This window comes from Capricornis sumatraensis, chromosome 14 (assembly GCF_032405125.1).
Source record: "Capricornis sumatraensis isolate serow.1 chromosome 14, serow.2, whole genome shotgun sequence".
Taxonomy (NCBI): domain Eukaryota; kingdom Metazoa; phylum Chordata; class Mammalia; order Artiodactyla; family Bovidae; genus Capricornis; species Capricornis sumatraensis.
Window position 1 is genome coordinate 57,582,495 of NC_091082.1, and position 19,721 is coordinate 57,602,215.

General features: G+C 59.8%; 2 protein-coding genes across 4 annotated transcripts in view; one reads left to right on the forward strand and one right to left on the reverse strand.

Moving 5' to 3' along the window:
- The window catches only part of MMEL1 (membrane metalloendopeptidase like 1), a 35,560-nt gene extending 32,565 nt beyond the window's left edge, over positions 1-2,995 (forward strand). The window contains exons 16-23 of the mRNA XM_068986351.1: positions 99-202; positions 487-545; positions 771-890; positions 1,363-1,496; positions 1,596-1,661; positions 2,224-2,319; positions 2,747-2,823; positions 2,896-2,995. Of these exons, the coding sequence (XP_068842452.1) occupies positions 99-202; positions 487-545; positions 771-890; positions 1,363-1,496; positions 1,596-1,661; positions 2,224-2,319; positions 2,747-2,823; positions 2,896-2,995 (756 nt within the window). The remainder of the gene's footprint in view (positions 1-98; positions 203-486; positions 546-770; positions 891-1,362; positions 1,497-1,595; positions 1,662-2,223; positions 2,320-2,746; positions 2,824-2,895) is intronic.
- Positions 2,996-4,333: 1,338 nt separating this feature from the next.
- On the reverse strand, positions 4,334-7,417 carry PRXL2B (peroxiredoxin like 2B). Of its 3 annotated transcripts, none has more exons than XM_068986184.1 (7): positions 7,289-7,417; positions 6,885-7,089; positions 6,131-6,182; positions 5,524-5,587; positions 5,368-5,443; positions 4,956-5,074; positions 4,334-4,464 (listed from the first exon to the last, which is right to left on the reverse strand). In XM_068986184.1, exons 1-7 carry the CDS (start codon positions 7,349-7,351, stop codon positions 4,438-4,440), a joined length of 606 nt encoding a protein of 201 aa, XP_068842285.1. In that variant the 5' UTR covers positions 7,352-7,417; the 3' UTR covers positions 4,334-4,437. The 3 variants fall into 3 exon arrangements, with proteins under 3 accessions (XP_068842285.1, XP_068842284.1, XP_068842286.1); XM_068986183.1 differs by having other exon boundaries at positions 6,885-7,128; XM_068986185.1 differs by lacking the exon at positions 4,334-4,464 and having other exon boundaries at positions 5,029-5,042.
- Positions 7,418-19,721: the final 12,304 nt, after the last annotated feature.

The following is a 19,721-nucleotide window of genomic DNA, read 5'->3' on the forward strand; positions in this document are numbered from 1 at the left end:
TCCTGAGGCCAGTCTGCAGCCATCCTTGACCTCCCTTTCCCGCCAGCCTCTCGAGGACCCCGCACACATGTCCAGAAATGACCACCTCTCTCCTATAGCTGAACTTCTCAGAGCACCTGTACTTTGAGAATGGACTGCAGAATCTGAAGGCTGGAGCCCAGCGGAGCCTCAAGAAGCTGAGGGAGAAGGTGGACCAGAACCTGTGAGTAGGGATGGTGTGGGGTGGGGGATGGGCCAGGCACCAGGCCAGCTAGGGAGGGCAGTGGTCTGACTCCGAGCCCCTTGTGCCTGCCCTCTGTTTGTGGGGCTCCAGGAAGAAACCAGGTATTCAGACTGGCCCAGACCCAGCCCTGGCCGTTGGCAGTGCTGGACCCATGATGTGACCACTGTGCAAGCGTCAGAGGGGGCTTTGGTCAGCCAAGCAGAGGAGCCTGGAGTTAAGGCCCAGGAGAACTGGGCTCTGAACGATGCGCCTGTCTTCCACAGCTGGATCATCGGGGCTGCCGTGGTGAACGCCTTCTACTCTCCAAACCGAAACCAGATTGGTACGTTCCCTCTCCACCTTGCTCCTCTAGTCCTGCCCTCCCACCTTCTAAGCCTTGGGTTTTCGCCTCTGTAAAATGGGGGGGGGGGGGGGGGGTCATAACCTCTACCTCCCCAGCTGTGGGATTTAATGGCAAGACCCCTCAATGTGCCCGCCCAGAGCCTGGCACACAGGTGTGCTCACCTAAAGCTTACTCTATCTCCCCCCACCCCCCACCCCCCAACAGTGTTCCCCGCCGGGATCCTCCAGCCCCCTTTTTTCAGCAAGGAGCAGCCTCAAGCCTTGAACTTCGGGGGCATCGGGATGGTGATCGGGCATGAGATCACCCACGGCTTTGACGACAATGGTGGGGGGCTGCCCGGGGTGCCGAGCCGCACCTCCAGTCACACACACTCCTCCCACCACTGCCTGGGGGACCCCCCCACTTGCTTCCAGAGGCCTCAAGCTGCTACCCAGGGAGGCTGGCCTTCCCCTAGGGCTGGCCCACCCAGATCTTCTGAGGGCAGCCCCGGGCCCCCAGGATCCATGCGCTCCCTCCCCTGGGGTTTGGAAAGTTTGGACATCACAGCAAGGGTCACTAGTCCCAGGGTCACTAGTCACTAGTCTCCTGAGAGAGACCCCAGGCCCTGACCTTGGGGGTGGCGTGGACGCCACTGAAGCCTTCTGTCCCCCAGGGCCTGAGCAGCCCTGACCCGGGGCCCATTCTCTGCTCACATGAACTCCAGACACGGGGATTCCAGGAGGGCGCGGGGGCGAGGCTGGTGCTGGGCAGGCTGGGGATCACGGGTAGCCTACCCCTCCCCTAACCTCCCTGTCAGGCCGGAACTTTGACAAGAACGGGAACATGCTGGACTGGTGGAGCAACTTCTCCGCCCAGCACTTCAGGGAGCAGTCAGAGTGCATGGTCTACCAGTATGGCAACTACTCCTGGGACCTGGCTGATGACCAGAACGTGAGCGGCTACCCCTGGACCGTGCCGCAGCCCTGGCCTGGGGGAGGGCGGAGGTGGACAGCCCAGGCGCTCCCCCCCGATCCTGTCTCCCGCCTGTAGGTGAATGGCTTCAGTACACTCGGGGAAAACATCGCTGACAATGGAGGGGTGCGGCAGGCATACAAGGTGGGTCCAAGTAGGGCCCCCCGGAGGAAGCGGGAGAAGGCAGTGGTCAGGCCCAGGCAGATACAGGCCTCTCAGTGTGGCAGGGACTGTCCCCTGTCCAAGCCCAAGTGTATCCTGGGACCCTTCTTCATCTGATGGGGAGGCAGCAGAGCCCTGGGGGAGCCTGCTGGCCATAGGTGGGCAAGTACCATAGCCACTTGGCCCTCACTTCACTCCACTCTTAGCTGAGGCCTCTGCACTCTGGGGAGACCACCGTCCATTGCCAAATCAGTAACAGTCCCTGCACACCTTCCAGCCTCAGCGACACCCCCGCACTGACAGCGTTGGGCACTGGGTGTCAGGAGCTCGTTTGTGGGGCAGGCTGCCTGGGCAGTGAGCCCCCACAGAACCCAGCCAGGCTCTGTGCTCAGAAGCTCCACACTGCAGAGGCAGGACCCCCACAAGGGGAGGCCTGGGAGCCAGACCTCCATCCTGCCCCAAGCCAAGGAGCAGGAGTCCTGACCAGGCTGGTGCTGCCCCGGGGAGGGCAGGCCCTGGCCCAGCACTTGTTTGGTGCCTGCAGGCTTACCTGAAGTGGGTGGCAGAAGGCGGCAAGGACCAGCAGCTGCCAGGCCTGGAACTGACCTACCAGCAACTATTCTTCATCAACTATGCGCAGGTGGGAGTCAGTTCCCCACCCCCACCCTCCCCACTTGCCCCCACACCCACTGCTGGGAACTGGCTCCCACCTCCTATCCTTGGTGAGCCCTCACTACAGGGTGCCTCCAGGGACACTGTGGGCTGGCAAGCTGGGCAGAACCGGAACTAACGGGCCAAGAGGGCTTCCTGGAGGGAAAGGGTGTCAGGGGAGGTGGGTCTGGGGAAGATTCAGATGTAGCTGTGGAGGGAAGGGGCAACCAGCTGCCTTCCCTCTCCCCACCCAAGGAGCAGGGGTCCTGGCAGAAGGAGACCACACTCCCTCACTGCCACAGCCCTAAGGGAGCCCCGCCTCCCCGGGCCCTTGTTGGGACGTGTCAGGGGCGACCCCTGCATCCCACCCCCGCCCCTTCCCCAGTTCTGCAGCCACGCCCCTCATGCGCCCACAGGTGTGGTGCGGATCCTACCGGCCAGAGTTCGCCATCCAGTCCATCAAGACTGACGTCCACAGTCCCCTGAAGTACAGGCAAGTGGCCCTGGCATCCCCGCGCCCCGCGCCCGGGCCGGCGCTGTCTCAGGCCCCTCCGTCCACCCGCAGGGTGCTGGGCTCGTTGCAGAACCTGGGCGCCTTCGCAGACGCGTTCCACTGCGCGAATGGCTCCCCCATGCACCCAAAGGTGCGATGCCGCGTCTGGTAGCCAAGGCCGAGCCGCGCTGCGCGGCCCACGCCCACCCGCCGCCCCGAGGCGTCCCATCCGCGCGGAGACAGTGCCGCCGGCGGGGACCCCGCAGCCAGCAGCCGACCCACCCGCGCCGAGCCCAGCCTCCGCACCGGGCCTGGACAGCAGCTGGCGCCTCAGATAACCGGAGGTGAGCGCCTTCCTGCCCGGAGCCGCCTCTGCGCCCGCCGCCCACCGCAGCCCTGTAGACGCGGTTATCCGTCTTCCGCCCGCTCTCCAAAGCGCGTCCTCCTCAGATGTCCACGAGCTTCAGACTTCAGCTAAGTAAACGCTTTAAAGAAGCGGCTGCCTTGTCTGTGTAGCAGGGCCCAGGGCGAGCCGTCAGGGTGACAGTACCCGAGAAAGTGCCCCCTCTCCCGCGGCACCTGCCACTGACAGCTGGAGCCGAGTGGGAACATGGCAGGGCACTCCTGACAGACCCCCAGGGTCCTTGTGCAGGACGCACAGCAGTGACCACGATGCCCCCAAATGCCCACCCATGCTGACAGTTCAGACAAGGCAGGGGGCTCCTGACTCAGGAAGGAACTAAGGTGGGGGATGGGGCAGAGGGGATGCAAGCTGCACCCCACTATCTGGTTGTGGGGTTTTGTGTAACTGGAAGCCGGTGAGGGGTTAAAGCCTGTCACGTGCCCTGAGTTTTAAATGACTACAGAGAGGCTGGGTGAGGGGGTTGGGTGGACAGGGAGAACAACTAGAAGGCCCCTGTGGTTGCCCAGGCCCAGACCAGGGGACACGGCGGAGGGGGGGCTGCTGAGAAACTCATCTGGACTCAGATGAGAGCCCCTGAAGGCGGGCAGGACAGGAGTTCTGCTCTGTACCTGTTAACTTTGAGGTGCTGGTCACCCCATGTGACGGTGCCTCAGGGAGCTAGACCTTCTCTAGGCAAGCCCCTTCCCCAGGAGGGCTTCCCTACAAGTCCCCGCTGCCCAGCAGTGCTCCCTAGAACCCAACTAGCTCCCACCAGATGTGAACTCTGACCCTGAGCCTTCCAAGCTGGGCTCCCACCTGGGGTGTTTCCTATCAGATGGAGCCCACCCCACCCTCATCTCCCACACCCTGGGCCTATTTGCAGACCTCTGACATGCAGGCAACAAAGGCCCAGGGTCTCCAGAGAAACTGCCAGGGGCATGTCCACCACCACCAACCCACCAGGGAAAGTGACTCCCCTAGTGGGGAAAGTGAAGCCTCAGGACGCACGACCACCCGCTGGCCCAGATGAAACCATCAGTGATCAAGGCCCCGGCTGCTGAGAGCAAGATTCAGAGGCAATGAAGAAACGCTGCCCAGAAACCGCAGTTTAATGCTCATCGCTGCTCACAGACCAGGGCGCCCAGAGATTCTGGAGTCTGCTCACATCCAGCTCCCAATGTGCCCGGGGCAGGCAACACCTCCTGGGACCTTCACCTCGAGCATGCCTCTTCATCGCACTGTGAAGGCAGCAGGGGCCCCATCAGGCCAGCCATGCCCCTGGGGTCAAGAGCCACTCATCCCACCCTCCAGGGCCATAGACCCTCCAGGGGGGTCTAAGGCCCAAGGAGGAGGAAAAGCATGCTGGACAGTCCCCTCCACGTGGGGCACAGAAGGTCGGCCACCAGAACCATGCTAATATGGGCTACAGTCACCTGGGACAACCCCAGCCCTCCTAGGCTGAGAGGACAGGCCACTCCTCTTCTCTGCAGCCCGAGTGACCCCCTGTCCTCCGGAGAGGCCCTGCTATGCCTGCCCATACAGCCACCCTGCCCCTGGCCTGTCACCACAAAGTGGGGCAGGCGACAGTGACATCCTGGGGCTGCCATGGGCACTGAATCACCTAAAGCCATCCAGGTCCAGCTCAAAGTCTGGCCACATTAAACGTGCAACCCTGGGGAGTTTGAGGGGGAGGCATTTAGTGAAGTGCCCACCCCAGGCCTGGGCTCACCTGGGGCGGCTCGCTGGGGCCGACCTCTGCAGAGATGCCCAAGGCCTGCAGGATGCTCTCGGGCGGGGCGTAGTCACCCGGGGACTTCTGGACAAAGTGCAGCAGCACTTTATCACCACCTGCAGCAGGTGGGGGTGGGGGTGGAGTGGTCAGGGTGCCCCTGTGCAGCCACCACCCCACCTAGTTACGGAAATGCGTGAGCTGCTCTGGCCACACCCTGCCCAGCTAAGAGGACACTGAGAGCTGGGCCACACTGCAAAGAGGGAAACTGTGATTAACAAGCCAGAGGGAAGGAGAGAGGAAGGGTCAGGGCAGAGTCAAGTTCAGCAAGACGTTCCCACCTAAGCATGTGGCCCTGCGATCCCCACCCCGTGACCACACATTAACTCCTGACGCCCGTGCCCTAGCCCACCTTTGGCAACCACCAGCAGCCCTCCGCTCTGCAGCAGATCCCCGGACAAATTCCCCTGGATGCCGACAGCCTTGGCCTGGAGGAAAGGAGCAGCCCAGGTAAGTCCTAGACAGAAGCCCTGCACCCCAGCCCCATACAACCCTGGCCCTCACAAACCTTGGCGGCCACATCACGAACAGGCTTTCCCAGGGCAGCCGGCAGGATGCTCAAGCTGTTGTACCTGCCAAGACACAGCTGGCTCGTGCAGGCTCCAACTCTGCACCAAAGACTGGGCCCCAGAGCCTGCCCCCCACCCTGACTCCACAAGATGCACCCACCAGTTCCCACAAGCAAGCCCCACCCCAACTCGCCAGGGGCTCAGGGGACATGGGGCAGCTAGGCCCGCAGCTGGCCCAGCCCCAGGAGCAGCAGCTGCCAGATCCACGGGGCCCCACAGAGGGTGTGGGGAGTGTGGACAGGGTGAGTCTAGGGATCTGGCTCAGCTGGCACCGCCAATCAGACAAGGCAGCCAGCCTGTAGCAAGGCACCCAAGGTGGTTGAGGGGCCCCTGACTGGTGCCCTAGGCCCAGGCCTCCGCTGCAGCCAGCTAGGGAGAAGTCCTGGGTGAGAAGCCTAACCTATAGCCCATAACAGACACAGGCACCCAAGAGAGAGCCTGGTAGGGCTGACTGGAGCAGTGGATGCCCCCAGAGTCCACTTGGCCAAGGAGAGGGTGGCAGGCAGAAGAAGAGGGGAGCAGTGAAGTCTGGAGCTCTCAGCTCACCGCTTGAAGCCCAGTTCCTTGTAAAACTGCTTGCTCTCATCCAGGTAGAGCTCTGGAAAGCAGAGACCACAGCTGTGTGCCCCTGGATTGCCTTCCCTCCCCCACAACCCCCCACCCCGGGGGGCTCACTCTCCTTCATCTGGCCCTCTGTCCACCCTTGGTGCCCAGCTCAGCCACCCATGACCAGGAGAGGCAGAACAGGGCTGAGTGTCCCCACTGTTAAGAGGAAGGGAGGAGGCCCAGAGGGGACAGGGGGAAAAGGAAGGAGCAGGATGCTGTGAGGGCACATCACAGGTTGGAGAGAGAGGTGGGCCAGAGACGGGGGTGGGAGCCGGTGCAGTCTGGGCTCTAGGCCCAGCCACTCCTATTGGGCTTGTGGGGAAACATCCGAGGAAGTTCAGGATCAGGCTCCTGGGGAGGTGGGAGGCTGGCAGAGGACACAGTAAAGACTTTTGGTCTTGATTCCAGGCTAGAGTCACCACTGAGCCCTCCACAGTGGGAGGAACATCATGGCTGGGCAGGCAGGTAGGGGCCACAGCTGGAGGAGACAGGGGAAGGGAAAGAGAGGAAGTACGAGGGGAGGGCAGGGGAGAGGATACAGGAGCATGGCAAAGCCGCTCCTGCGGAGAGAAGGGTCAGGGCTGGACGAGGAGGAGGCAGGCGAGTGCCCTGAGTCTGAGGAGGAGAGGGGTCTCAGGGCGGTTGGGCAGTTGAGGGGCCGGTGCTGGGGGAGGAGGGTGGGGAGCGCAGGCACCTCCTGCGAAGTAGCCACCATCCAGGAACTCCTGTAGGCCCAGGGCCTCTGGCCCCACGCCCACCAGGCGCACGCCGTGCTGGTCCAGGAGCCCCTTGAGGTTGCTGAGGTCCCGGGCGATCCAGCGACACACCATGCAGCCGAAGCGCCGCAAGCCGGCCACCACGCACGCCTGCTCCTGCCACAGGCTCCGCAGCTCTACCGCCTGCGTGTGGGCGGGTAAGGAGCGCCGCCAGACCACGGCCTGCGAGCACGTCCACACCCCAAGCCCCGCGCCAGGGCCGCTCACGTCCAGCCAGAGCGCCTAGCTCCCCACCCCCACCGCCCCCCGCCCAGACTCGGGACTCGGATGCCGCTGCTAGGTGCCGGGGCGCACCCACCTCCCTGAGCCCGCCCGGCCTCACCTCCCCGGTGACCGCGTGCTTCAGGACACACGCGCCAACGCGGGCAAGGTCCACCGTACTCATGGCGCCGGCCGCCCCAGATCTCAGCCGCGAGCCCGGATCCCCACCAGCCCTCTCCGCCTACGGTCCAGCGTACAAATCGCCTCCGCCGCGGGCACGCCCCAGACGTCGCCCCGCCCCACTTTGCGCGTGCACTGGCCCCGCTCTGCCCTGGGCACGCCCCCAGGCGTCGCCCCGCCCAACTTTGGGAGAGCACCGGCCCGGCTCCGCCCTGCCCACCTCCCACCCCCAACCCCGCTCAGCCCTGGCCCAGCCTACTGCAGCGGCTCGTATGCAAAATAGCCCCTGTATTTTGTGTCTACCTCCGTACCACCCTGAACGCGCCCGATCTCTTCTGATCTCGGATGCTAAGCAGGGTCGGGCCTGGTTAGTACTTGTTAGTGCTTAGATTTTGTATATGCGTGAGCCCGCCAGCCAAAGGTGCTGCTGGTAGCCCGGGCGGAGCTTGGCAACCGGGCCGCAGGCACCCGGCGCGCCGGGACAGAGTGCAGCGCCCTGCCCCGAGCAGCGGGCTCGATCCTGGTGTGCGGGAAGATAAGGGGAGGAGCGGCCAGGGTCCTGGGATCCCCGTGGGGTCCCATCTGGTGGAGGACCCCGAGGGTAGCCCGAAGGCCTAGCTTTTCCGTGGTCTAACAAGACCAAAATAAAACGTATCTTGAAAGTCCATGACAGTGCAGCGTTTTCTGAGTTTCACGTCCGTGTTGGCTTTCATCATAAAGTACTGTCCATTATCACGCCAGCTAAGCATCTGCTTTAACTCCCAAACTTTGGGTAAAATAGACCTAAAAGAAACAACAGCAGTTTGCTAGGCGCCTTGTGAATCTGTCATTCCTCGCGACAGCCTTGCGACGCCTTCCAGTATCGCTCAGTTTTAGCAGCGAGGGCCCTTAGCACGGAGGGTGAGAGGTGGAGCCAAGGCAAGCTGGACAGCGGAGTCTCACCTGGGTGTCCCCTGACCCCCGCGGAGAGTCTGGGGTTTCTGGCGGCTCCAGGCCCCAGACTCGGCTGGAGAAGGAAGCAACAGCCAGCAGCCCATCTGGGGTTTGGGAAGAGGGACGCCCCCTCTTGCTACCTCACTGTATTCCGCAGGGCTCCCAATAGGGGGAACACGAAGGCCCAAGATGGCTGCTGTTGCCTCCAACCTGCCGCTGGGCCTGGAAGGATGAGGGTGCTGGAGTGGCTGAAGTCCAAAATTGAGTCACTGTGTCAAAAAGAGAAGGATTTCATTTCCTGGGTATTGAAGGCAGGAAGAAAAGGCATGCAGAGACTAACAGCGGCAGGGAGCCCCTTGTCCACCAGGGAAGGAGAAACAATAGGAAATGTCACAGTTCCCGAATCCAGGTGTGCAACCCCGTAGGCTATGGTACCTCAGGGGTCTCTGGGCATCGGGCACCCAGGTGCCATGGGTGTTGCTCCACACCCCACCTCTCTCCAGGGTGCAGCAGCCCTTCTGAGACGGAAGCAAGCCCTGGGACCAACAGCACAACGGCATAGGACACGTTCCTCCTGGAGCGTTTATTGTCTGGGACTTGGCATGATACACTGGCCAGGCCTGAAAACCAGAAAGCCACCCAGTGAGCAAAGCTGTGGGCCATCCGGGCTCAGGTCCCCAGGAGTTACAGCCCAGAGACCCTCCAAGTTCCACCCCTCAGACCCAGAGGGGCAGACCCCAAGAGTCCCCACCCCAGCATTCCTTGCCCCTTGGGAATGCGGACCTCCCGAGGAGCCAGAGCCACTGTGTCATGGGGTCTCTCAATGGCAAGGGGGACAGGATGCGGAAGCCTCTGCCCAGGGAGCTTTCTGCCTCCCTGATGCCCACTCACTGCCATGGACTTCGAGCTCCTGTCCACCCTCAGGGGGCAGTGTGGGCACAGGGCAGGCTGTAAGCAGCTGGGAGAGGCACTGGGATAAAGATGAAGCAATCCTGTGAGCAGGGCTGTGTCCCCACCAAGAGCCCAGGTGTGCTTCACTCCTTTATAGGTTTGTTCATTTATTCCCTTCTCCTCTTTCCTGTCCTGTCCTGGGTTCCTCGTCTGCACCAGATCCCAGCTGGACACCAGGATCTGGGCTGCGTAGACCCAGCTCTGGCTTTAAGAAGCCCCATGCACACCCAAAGAGGAGCAGATTCTCAGCAATGATAGCCAAATTAGGGAGGTCAGCAGTCATCTTGGGGTGTGTCAGCATATCCTTGCTATGTCCTCACCGTGAGTTGCCCGGGTTCCAGGCTCCAAGTAGGCCAGCCAGGCAGCACCCAATGTCCTCCTTGAAAGGTGGGGGGACCCTCCTCGCTGAAGTGCTAACCCGCTCCTCTGTGTCTGATGGTCAGATTGGGGCAAGCTAGGCTCCAGGGTTTGGCAGTGAGGAAGTGGGCAGGGTTGCCCTTGTATCTCTTCATGTGCCCTGGGCCATTGGGGGTCAGGCTGGCAAGCAGCCCTGTCCCCCTGGCCTCACCTGCCTCTGAAAGGGTCAGTTTCTTGGGGAGAGTCCCCCATCTTTGCCTGGCCCCTCCTGACAGGTGTATCTGTTTCACAGGAGACCCATGAGAGAGAGAGTCTCTCTCCAGGTGATAATGCCTGTCCTCCCAACTCAGGTGATGCTACTAGGATGGGCAGAAGCTCCCAGGCCTCTAGTGCTCTTGGGCCCTTTGTCTACAACCCTGCCTGCAAACCTTGAAAAGAGAGACCCGGTGGGAGGGGGGTTCATGTTTGGGATCGCATGTACACCCGTGGTGGATTCATGTCAATGTATGGCAAAACCAATACAGTATTGTAAAGTAAAATAAAGTAAAAAAAAAAAAAAATTTTTTTTAAAAAAAAAGAGAGACCCAACTCCTCCCTTGGAAACAGGGGCCCTGGGAGCTGGAGCTGGGCCGAGCCTAATGAATGTATCCCGCAGGATAAAAAGTGGACACGGCTCCCCAGGAGCTGCAAGCCCTGCTGGATGTCACTGCAGGGGCTGTGGAGGACACAGCAACCGAGGTCACTGGGAGGGACCGACCTGCTAACAAAGGGGCCAGGACGCAGATGCCTGAGGTATCTCTGATCGTGCCTGCTGGAGGCTTCAGGTCACCCAGGCCCAAGTGTAGGGGCAAGAGGAGCTGGTGGGACCCCTCCTGAGCTTGCTTCAGACTCCACCCTGCAGAGAAAGGAGCTACTACTCAAAGGGTTTGCCCCTACCACCACCCACCTCCCCATCAGCCACAGGCAGCCTGAGCCCTCCCCTCACCCCTGAGCAGCACAAACACTGAGCCAGCCCTGTGAGGCGGCAGCCACCAGCCCCTCGTGGCACCACATCCCCCTGTTCCCCCGCCCCCTGAGCCCCAGTTCATCCGGAGGACAGGCCTGTGGGCCCCTCCCTCCTGGGGCTGGACTGGACAGGATGGGCATGAATGCAGCCTCATAGGGATAACACATTTGGAAGGGATTTCTAAACTAGAGTCATGTTCAGCTCCATTTCCTCTTTTGTTATGTTTTGTTTCTTTGTTTTGTTGGTTGGTTGGGTTTTGGCCACAAAGTTTGCAGGATCTTAGTTCCCAAGAAAAGGTGAAAGCTTTAGTCACTCAGTCATGTCCAACTCTTTAGGACCCCATGGACGGTAGCCCACCAGGCTCCTCTGGTGATTTAGTTGCTAAGTCGTGTCTGACTCTTGCGACCCCATGGACTGTAGCCTGCCAGGCTCCTCTGTCCATGGGATTTCTCAGGCAAGAATACTAGAGTGGGTTGCCATTTCCTCCTCCAGGAGATCTTCCCAACCCAAGGATCTAACCCAGGTCTCCTGCATTGCAGGCAGATTCTTTACTGTTGAAGCCAACCGGGAAGCCCCCTTAGGTCTCTAACCAGGGCCTACAGCAGTGAAAGCCCTGAGTTCTAACCACTGGACCACCAGGGAATTCCCCTCTGTTATTGAAAGATATATCTGGGACTTCCCTAGGGGCTCAATGGTAAAGAATCTGCCTGCCAATGCAGGAGACGCAGGTTCGATCCCTGGTCCAGGAAGATTCCACATGCCGTGGAGCAGCTAAGCCTGTGTGCCACTGCTACTGAGCCCGCCCTCTAGAGCCTGGGAGCCACAGCCACGAAAGCCCTTGGGCCTGGAGCCCACGCTCCACCACTGCAATGAGAAGTCTGGGCTCTGCAACAAAGACTAGCCCTCCGCTCACCACAATCCAAGAAAGCCTGCGCGGCAACAAAGACCCAGCATGACCAAAACTTAATTAATTTTTAAAAAGACATATTTGGGGGGAGATGATTTGAGATTCTATAAATCTGTTTCTCCTCAGACTTTCTGGGAAGTCATGAGAAGCAAGGACTTCTCATGACTCATTCCCAGCAATGAGCCTGCTCCAGGAGACATGTTGAGACTGTGTAAATATCCTATTTCACATCAAGCTCTTTATCCATTGATTCTCTTCCCTGAATAAGGCAGCTGGATGGCCTGCAGCTCATGTGCCCACAAGGGTCCCCACCCCACAGCTGGGCTCAGAGAGGCGGAGGCAGTGGCCTGGACAACATGGTTAGTGGGCAACTCTGGGTGTGAATGCAGGTCTATCTGACTTTCTGGTCCCCATGCTGGGGTGGAGGGTGGCAGGTGGGGGTGGGGATGAGAGGAGGGAGCTGGAGGAGGGAGAACAGGATGTAGTGAGGAAGGAGAGATGGGAAAGGGGAGGGCAAGGAAGAGAGGAGAGTGAGGCCTCAAGACCCAGAGTGGGAGAGAGACAGACCCAGAGGAGGAGTATGGAGAGAACCGTGTCAGGGATGGAAACTGTTGGAGCTGACGCCACAGACAGAGGGACAGACCTGAGAAGAGGAAGGCGGTGCACAGTGGGGAGAGAGGACCCTCAGACTCCCTTACTGTGGCAGTCCGCCCCCCCTGCCCGGTGACCCCAGGCTCCCTCCAGAGTCTCTGAGCACCCAGGTCCGCTCGGGGGCCAGGGGATCAGCGTGTGGGGGTCCCGCTGCAGGAGAAGGGTCCTCACCTCCAGAACCTCCCTTATAGGACCCCTGGAGCCCTCCCCCAGCCCTGACCTCAGAACCACAGGAGGGGCAGCAGCACCCCCTCTGCGTCCGCTCCACAGAAGGGCCATCATCCACCTCCAGGTAACCGGTACCTGCTGGCTCTGGCTCTCTCTGCTGGGGTGATGTGTGTGTGAGCCCAGGGTGCAGGTGACGTCTTCTAGATGCTGGCATACAACGGGGAGCAGCCAGGGTGAGGCCTGTGGGCTTTCTGCTGGGGGAGGGCCCTTACCTCCCAGGAACAGGGGGCTAAGACCATGAGGACCACCTACTGGGTCTGGGGCTGGCGCTCCTCCAGGGTTCTGTCAGGAGAGAAGATCCCAGGAGGGCAGTTTTCACAGCCTGTCCTACCACTCAGTGCCTGAGCAACAAGAGGGGCCCAAGGACCCAGGTCAGGAGGGGGGCGCTGGGCTTGCCCCCTCTGGCTTGGGTCTACGGTCTGTGTCTCCAGAGGGTTTCAGGGGACTAGGCTGCTCTTGCACTGCCCAGAGACCTGGGGACCGGGGTGCCTAGCCCCTCTGGCTCACCTCTCTCCTGAGACCTCTGGCCTCCTCTGCAGATGGCGCGGGACGAGCCCCAGGACAGTCATCCCCATTCCTGCTATCACAGAAGTCATCTTGGTGGCGGCCACATGTGGTACCCTCTGTGCTGAGGCACGTCTGCCTGGAATAAGGGCGTGCGTCAGTTGGCAGCAGGATTTCAGGGTTAGGGTCAGCTTCCTACCTGGGTCACAGACGGCACTGCAGACCCTCAATCAGGCATTGAGGGGAATAGTGGACTTCCCCAGGGTGCAGGGAGCACACAGCATACCAGGAAACTCCCCCTAGGGCTGCTTCACCTGGTACCCTGCCGCCCAGGGGTCCAGGGCACTCAGGGCTGACAGCGCAGAAGGGAGCCTACCCACCACGGCCACCTAGATACTTCTGGCAGGTACGACCCACCCACAGGGACCTAAAGACACCTGAGCTCTTCCTAGCCCCACAGTGAGCCTGCTGGGGTATGTCAGATCATTCTGTGAGAATATCAGGCCCTCTTGGGGCCTGGTTCTCTCACAGGGGCCACTCTGAGCCCCAGGTTCTGGCCAAAAATGAAATGGCAGGTACCCAGGCCAGGTCCCCTGTGCAGTGTGGCTGTGAGAATCTCAGGGGAAAGAATGGGAGCCACAGGGGGTGCCCCTATCTGTGCCCCTGTCAGGAGCTTCATGCCACTGCTGGTGGGCGCTGTGAATGGAGGTGCTCCTGGACTGGGAGGGGTGGGGTGTCTGCCCTCCGCCCATAGGGCTGACCCCCAGAAACAGCCCCTCAGAGGAGGTCCCCCCAGGGCTGCTCTCAGGCAGCACTCAGGCCCCATCTCCTCCTCTTTGCCCAGGATCATCGCCAGGGCAGAGCGATGCAGGAGGTACAGCACCTAAGGGAGATGGTACTGGCCTCAGTCTCTATCTCTGTGAAATGGGGCAGCAGCCCTGCTGCTGACCACGCTCTGTAGAAATGCCACAGTGGACCCAGGACCAACTCCAGGAATGGCTGAGTATGACTACCCTGCTCAGGCCGCAGCCTCCCTGTGGCAAAGTGGGAACCCCACCCCCAGGGATCCCAAGGCCATCCAGGCTGGACAGCCCATCAGCCTCCCTGCAGGCATGCGCTGGGCCTGGGGCTCAGCAGGCCCAGCAGGCAGGAGAGACAGACTGCTCTGGGCCAGAGGCTGGGAGAAGCCCTGCCGGGGGTCCTAGTTCCAGAGCGGGTTCTGCCTGGCCGTCAGGGGCCTCCCTGAGGAGTGACGACTGGACTCGCAGGGGAGCCACACTGGCCAGAAGAAGGTGGTCTCCACCCAGCTGCAAGAGTATCTGGGCTTATCACCCAGGACTGGCTGCCAGCCACAGGGCCCCACCCCAAAGCACATTTCAGCTAAGTGCCGCCAGGCCAGGGAGCGCCCTTACCTGCAGTGGGGTCACCTGAGACCCCTGAGTGGAACTGTTGGGGAGGGGCCCACAGAGGGGTCTTCTGCTGAGGATGGGTGTGGCTCTCCTGAGGTCAGGGGGACTGGGCACCAGCAACATGGGTCAGTCCAGGAGATTAGATACTGGGGGACAGAGGCCAAGTGAGGTCAGGACAGGGACATGGTCCAGGCAGGGACTGGGGAGGGAGGGGGTCACTGGGGTGCACCCAAGGGGCAGAAGTGGGGACAGGGCTGGCTGGTGGGACAGGCAGAGGCTCAGGGGTCTCGCCATGCTCCCACTGTCAGCCTTGGGCCCCGGGCACCAGAGTGGTAGACCCCCAACTCGCAGAGGCTCCATGCCCCCCTCAGGACCCTTCAGACCCTGGCTGCAGTGCCCTGGAAAGCCACACAGGGGTCACCTGAGGCAGGAAGGGTTTGCTCCCCAGTCCCCAGTGTCCCCTGGGCCCACAGCTGCCAGGGGAGCAGGCCCCTCGGTGACAGCTCAGTCAGGTGCAGGCTATGCTCAGGGGAGAGGTGGGGAGACCAGTGTCAGGCTGGGAGGGGTACAGCCTGTGTGGGTGGCAGGAGCTGACCAGGCCAAAGGAGGGAAAGTGAAAGTGTTAGTCACTCAGTCTGACTCTCTGCGACCCCATGGACTGTATCCTGCCAGGCTCCTCTGTCCCTGGGATTCTCCAGGCAAGGGTACTGAGTGGGTTGCCATGCCTTTCTCCAGGGGATCTTCCCGACCCAGGGATTGAACCCAGGTCTCCTGCATTGCAGAAGTTCTCTTTACTGATTGAGCCACATGGGGAGGGGCATGTAAGTGGAGAGGTGAGGCCCCCCACAATCACAGATCCTCTCTCTGCCTCACCCAGGGAACCAGCTTCCTGGCCGCTCCCTCATGCATTAGAGTTCCTATAGAAGCAGGTGACCCCCAAAGGTCATCTGCGCCTCCCCTTGCTCTGACCCCCAAGAGCCCACCTGTCCCTCCCCACAACACTGAGCCCACCAAAGGAGCTCAGCTTGGCTTCCCCCTTACCTGTCTCAGACTCTGCAGAAACAGTAACCAGTCCTCCAGAGAAGCACCGGCAGCCCCCATGCAGTGTGCCCAGTACGTGACTCCACCTCTGCCAGGCTGTGGTTCTGGCTGTTTACCCCATTTCCCTCAGCTCTGCAGAGGGTGGCTCCTTCCCGACCACCAGAGGACCCGTGAGTTGCAGCAGCGTGTACTGAGCCATCTCTGATGACTACAGGGGCTCCCCACTGTGTCCACCCCCACCATCACTGGAAAAGGGCTAGACTGGACAGTTTTGCTCCACTTCGCTGAAGGGGAGATGGGGCTTAGAAAGGGACAGGCCTTGCCCAGAGTCTCCCCTGCAACCCCAGCCAACTGTGCTCAGACCCGAACCTCAATCTTCCCGTCCAGTGGGTCTTGGGGCTGTCCCCACCCAGACTTCTCAGCTCCTCGGCAGTCCTCAGATGGACAAGGAGTAGGCCTGGGGGCAGGGACCTCTGGGCTGCAGAAGGAGGGTGTGAGGAGCCCCGCCTTCCACAGAGCAGGACGCTGAGAGGGCAGGACCCCACGGGAAGGTCACATCCCCAGGCTGCAGGCACATGGGTCAGCCAGTTTTGCCCAGATCTCCCCAGCCAGGAGTTCTGCTGGTAGAACTGGATAGCACCCACCACGTGCTCATGGTCACCACCTACTTCCATTTCCAGGGGAGCCTGAGGAGGAGAGCCTGGGATATGGCAGGGGTTCAGTCATGGGGGTGGGGCAGGGATTGACCACTTCCTGTTCCGCAAAGCTTCCCAGAGCTCAGAGGCAGAGCTGGCCCCCAGCCCGACCTCCAGCCCCATGGACTCCAGGAGTTGGAGGCAGCATGGAGGGCATTCAACCCAGTGGCTTGGGAGCCCCTGTGAGATGCCCACCAGCACAGCTCTCATCCTCCTGGGAGGGTACATCAGATTGGGCTCCTGCCCCAATTTTCAGACACTGTCTCCCCACTGCCTGCAGGCACCTGGGGGTTTCCAGTGAAGGCTGCACCCCCCTGCAGCCTTGGCTTGCCCATGATGGACTCTGAGTAGTGCTTTAGAATATTCTGGAACCCCAGTAGTATGGCAGGGGCCTAGGGCCTGGTCTGGGGCACTAGCACCACCTCTGCTCCCTCCCATGCCTTCACTGTCCTCCCACCTCCTGGGGTGCTCCTCCGGGTAGGGGTACCCCAACATCTTGAATCCCCCCCACATCTGATACATCCTCAGAGATCATTTCATTCACCCTGCCCATGCTGGGCAGGTAGGGAAACTGAGGCACAGCAAGGAGCAGGACTTACCTGTTGAAGCCTCCCCCCAAGGCCACAGAAGCAGAGCCCAGAACCAAGGTCACCTCTGAAACTGACTGAGCCCCTTTGTAACTGTTGCCAAAAGCCCCTGATGATCACTAAGGAGCTTCCTGACTCCCCATTAGGCAAAGATGCCCACTTTAGTAGGCACCCTATAGCTCCCCAGCCAATTACCTAATGCCAACCGTCCAGTAGGAATTTTGCTATAACAATTGGCTATTAACCCACAAAAACTGTCCACTTTTCCTGGTTTGTCAAGAGGTCAGCCCGCTGTACGCGCAGTGCCCACATTATTTCTGCTCTTTGTTCTTAATAAACTCACTCCCTTCTGAAATGCTCTGTGTCTGGAAATTCTTTTCCAACTCGCGCTTTGACTGCTCCAACATTACCCACATGCATCAGCGAGTTGAAGCCTGAATAGGGAGCTGCACTGCTGGCTGGACCATCCTCCCCCTGCCCCGCCCCCTCCCCACCACACCCCAGCATTGGGTTGCAAGCCCTTGGATGGCCTCCTGGGCTCATGGTCTAGTGAGGAGATGAAGTCTAAAAGTCAAAGTAAGGCTTCTGTGGTGATCTGGTGGTTAAAAGTCTTCTGTCAGTGCAGGGGACACAGGTTCAATCCCTGGTCAGGAAAGATCCCACGTGCCGTGAAGCAACTAAGCCCACGAGCTACAACTACTGAGCCTGAGCTCCTAGAGCCTATGCTCCAAAACAAGAGAAACCACTTCAATGGAAAGCTCTCGCACAGCAAGTAGAATAGCCCCCACTCGCTGCAACTAGACAAACCCGGTGCACAGCAACAAAGACCCAGAACAGCCAAAAATATAAGTAAATGTTTTTTAAAAAAAATAAATTTTTTTAAAAAGCTGAAGTAGCTTCATGTGGTGAAGGCTCACTTCTGGGCAGCAGACATCAGGCAGGGCTCTGAAGGATGAATAGGAGCCCTGGGAGTCCGGGAGACAAGGCGAGAAAGGTGTACAGTGAGGAAGAATGTGCACTAAGCAGTGTGGCCGGGTCCACTCTTGGTGAGATCTGGAGGGGGTGGCAATGCTGCTGGTCATGGCCCAACCTGTAGAGGGGCTGGAGCAAAGGCAAACCACCTGCAGGGAAAAAATACTCACATCACATACATTAATATCCTGGAGCCAAAAGATATAACTGTTACAGGGTCTGCACTTAGTCGTTCAGTCATGTCTGACTCTTTGCAACCTCATTGACTGTAGCCCTTCAGGCTTCTCTGTCCATGGGGATTCTCCAGGTAAGAATACTGGAGTGGGTTGTCATGCCCTCCTCCAGGGGATCTTCCCAACCCAGAGACCAAACCCAGGTCTCCCAAATTGCAGGTGGATTCTTTACCATCTGAGCCACCAGGGAACTGTTACAGTAAGACAATCCAATTCGCAGAGATTCGAACAAATCTTTCAAACCCAAGATGCATAGAGAGCACCGGCAAAACATCATGAGTCAACAGGGAAACCCAAACTGAAACCAACGGAACAGCCAAGATTAACGTCTGACCAAATGCTGACGAGCACACAGAGCCATTGGGAATCTCAGCACTCCCAGGGATGAATGGAACATGGAACGGCCACTTTGGGCCATGGATTGGCAAGTTGTTACAAACTTACAGACACACCTAACACAGGACTGGGCAATTCCCCTCCTGGGTAAGTAAGGAAGAGAAATGAGAAGACATGTCCACACCAGAGGGCTTGCCAGGTGGTCCTAGTGGTAAAGAACCCGTAGGCCGATGCAGGAGACCTGAGACACTTGTTTGATCCCTGGGTGGGGAAGATCCCCTGGAGGAGGGCATGGCAACCCACTCCAGTATTCTTGCCTGGAGGATCCCATGGACAGACGAGGTGGAGGGTGACACACAGTCCATAGGGTGGCAGAGTCAGACACGATTGAAGCGACCTAGCCCGCATGCACGTCCACATCAGAACTTGTTTACAGAAGTTCAGAGCAGCTTTCCCAGTAATCACCAAGAGCCGGAAACCACCCAGACAGGTGAGTAGACACATAAAGCGTGGCATATTCGTACAATGGGACCCTACTCAGCAATAAGACAATGAATCTTGGTGCACACAGCATCAAAGGAACCCTGCAGTCACTATGCTGAGTGAAGAGCCAGGCTGCATGACTGCACTGCTGTGAAATCTGGGAGCAGGCAGACATCACCACAAGTGAAAGAGATCAGGGATGCTTGGATGGGGCTGGGGCCTGCCTGGAAAGGGGGCGGGGCTAGTGGTGAGGGCTGCCGTGGCAATGTACCTGAGTCTGGAGGGTTTCAACAAGAAAAAATCATTTCTCACAGGTCTGGAGGCTGGAGGTCTGAGATCAAGGTGTCCAGGGTCAGCCTGAGGCCGCCCTCCTTGGCTCGCAGATGGCTGCCTTCTTGCCACATCCTCACCCACATCCCCCATGTCTCTCCTCTTAGGAGCACACCAGTCCCCTGGGACCAGCGCCCTTCCCTTCTACCCACCTCCTGAGAGCCTGTCTCCAGATGCAGCCACGCTGGAGGTCAGCACTTCAACACATGAATCCAGAGTAGATGGGACACAGGGCAAACAGACACAGAGCAGAATGCAATCCCCGAGGGCCACGAACTTTCTCCCTCGTTCAGTACTGTCTGTGTCCCCAGCACCTGGCACTGAACAGAGACTCAGAACAAACCCAATGGGTAACAGTGAGGCCGAGGATAGCTGCTTGCCCGCCTGGCTGCTCTCCCAGTGAACAGAACAACAGCACAGCACAGCCAATGCCCGCAAAGACACGTCGACCAGGTCTGACTGCAGACGGAACACAATCTCAGTCGGGCCACAGAAGTGACCCTGCTGATGCAGCGACTGCTGCTGCTTTCTGCCTCAGCCTCAGCTCCAGCCTCGCTCCACCCGCTCAGCGGGATGTACTGAGATGCTCCATCATCGACTTGCCTTGTCCCTGACAGTGAAACCTATCAGAGCCTCTGGGGCTCCCAGGCACAGAAGCCTTTCTGTGTGTACCATTTCTTGTTTGTAAGGAATAGACTCCAGCCTCTATGACCTTCCCTGAGTTTCAAAGAGCAGATTCAGACAGTTGCTA

Coding starts and splice junctions, on each gene's coding strand:
- PRXL2B (XM_068986183.1), bottom strand. CDS start 7,351: ATGAGTACGGTGGACCTTGCCCGCGTTGGCGCGTGTGTCCTGAAGCAC. Junction 5,444..5,523: donor TTCGTGATGTGGCCGCCAAG/GTTTGTGAGGGC, acceptor CCTTTCCTCCAG/GCCAAGGCTGTCGGCATCCA. Junction 5,075..5,367: donor GCTGCTGGTGGTTGCCAAAG/GTGGGCTAGGGC, acceptor CACCTGCTGCAG/GTGGTGATAAAGTGCTGCTG.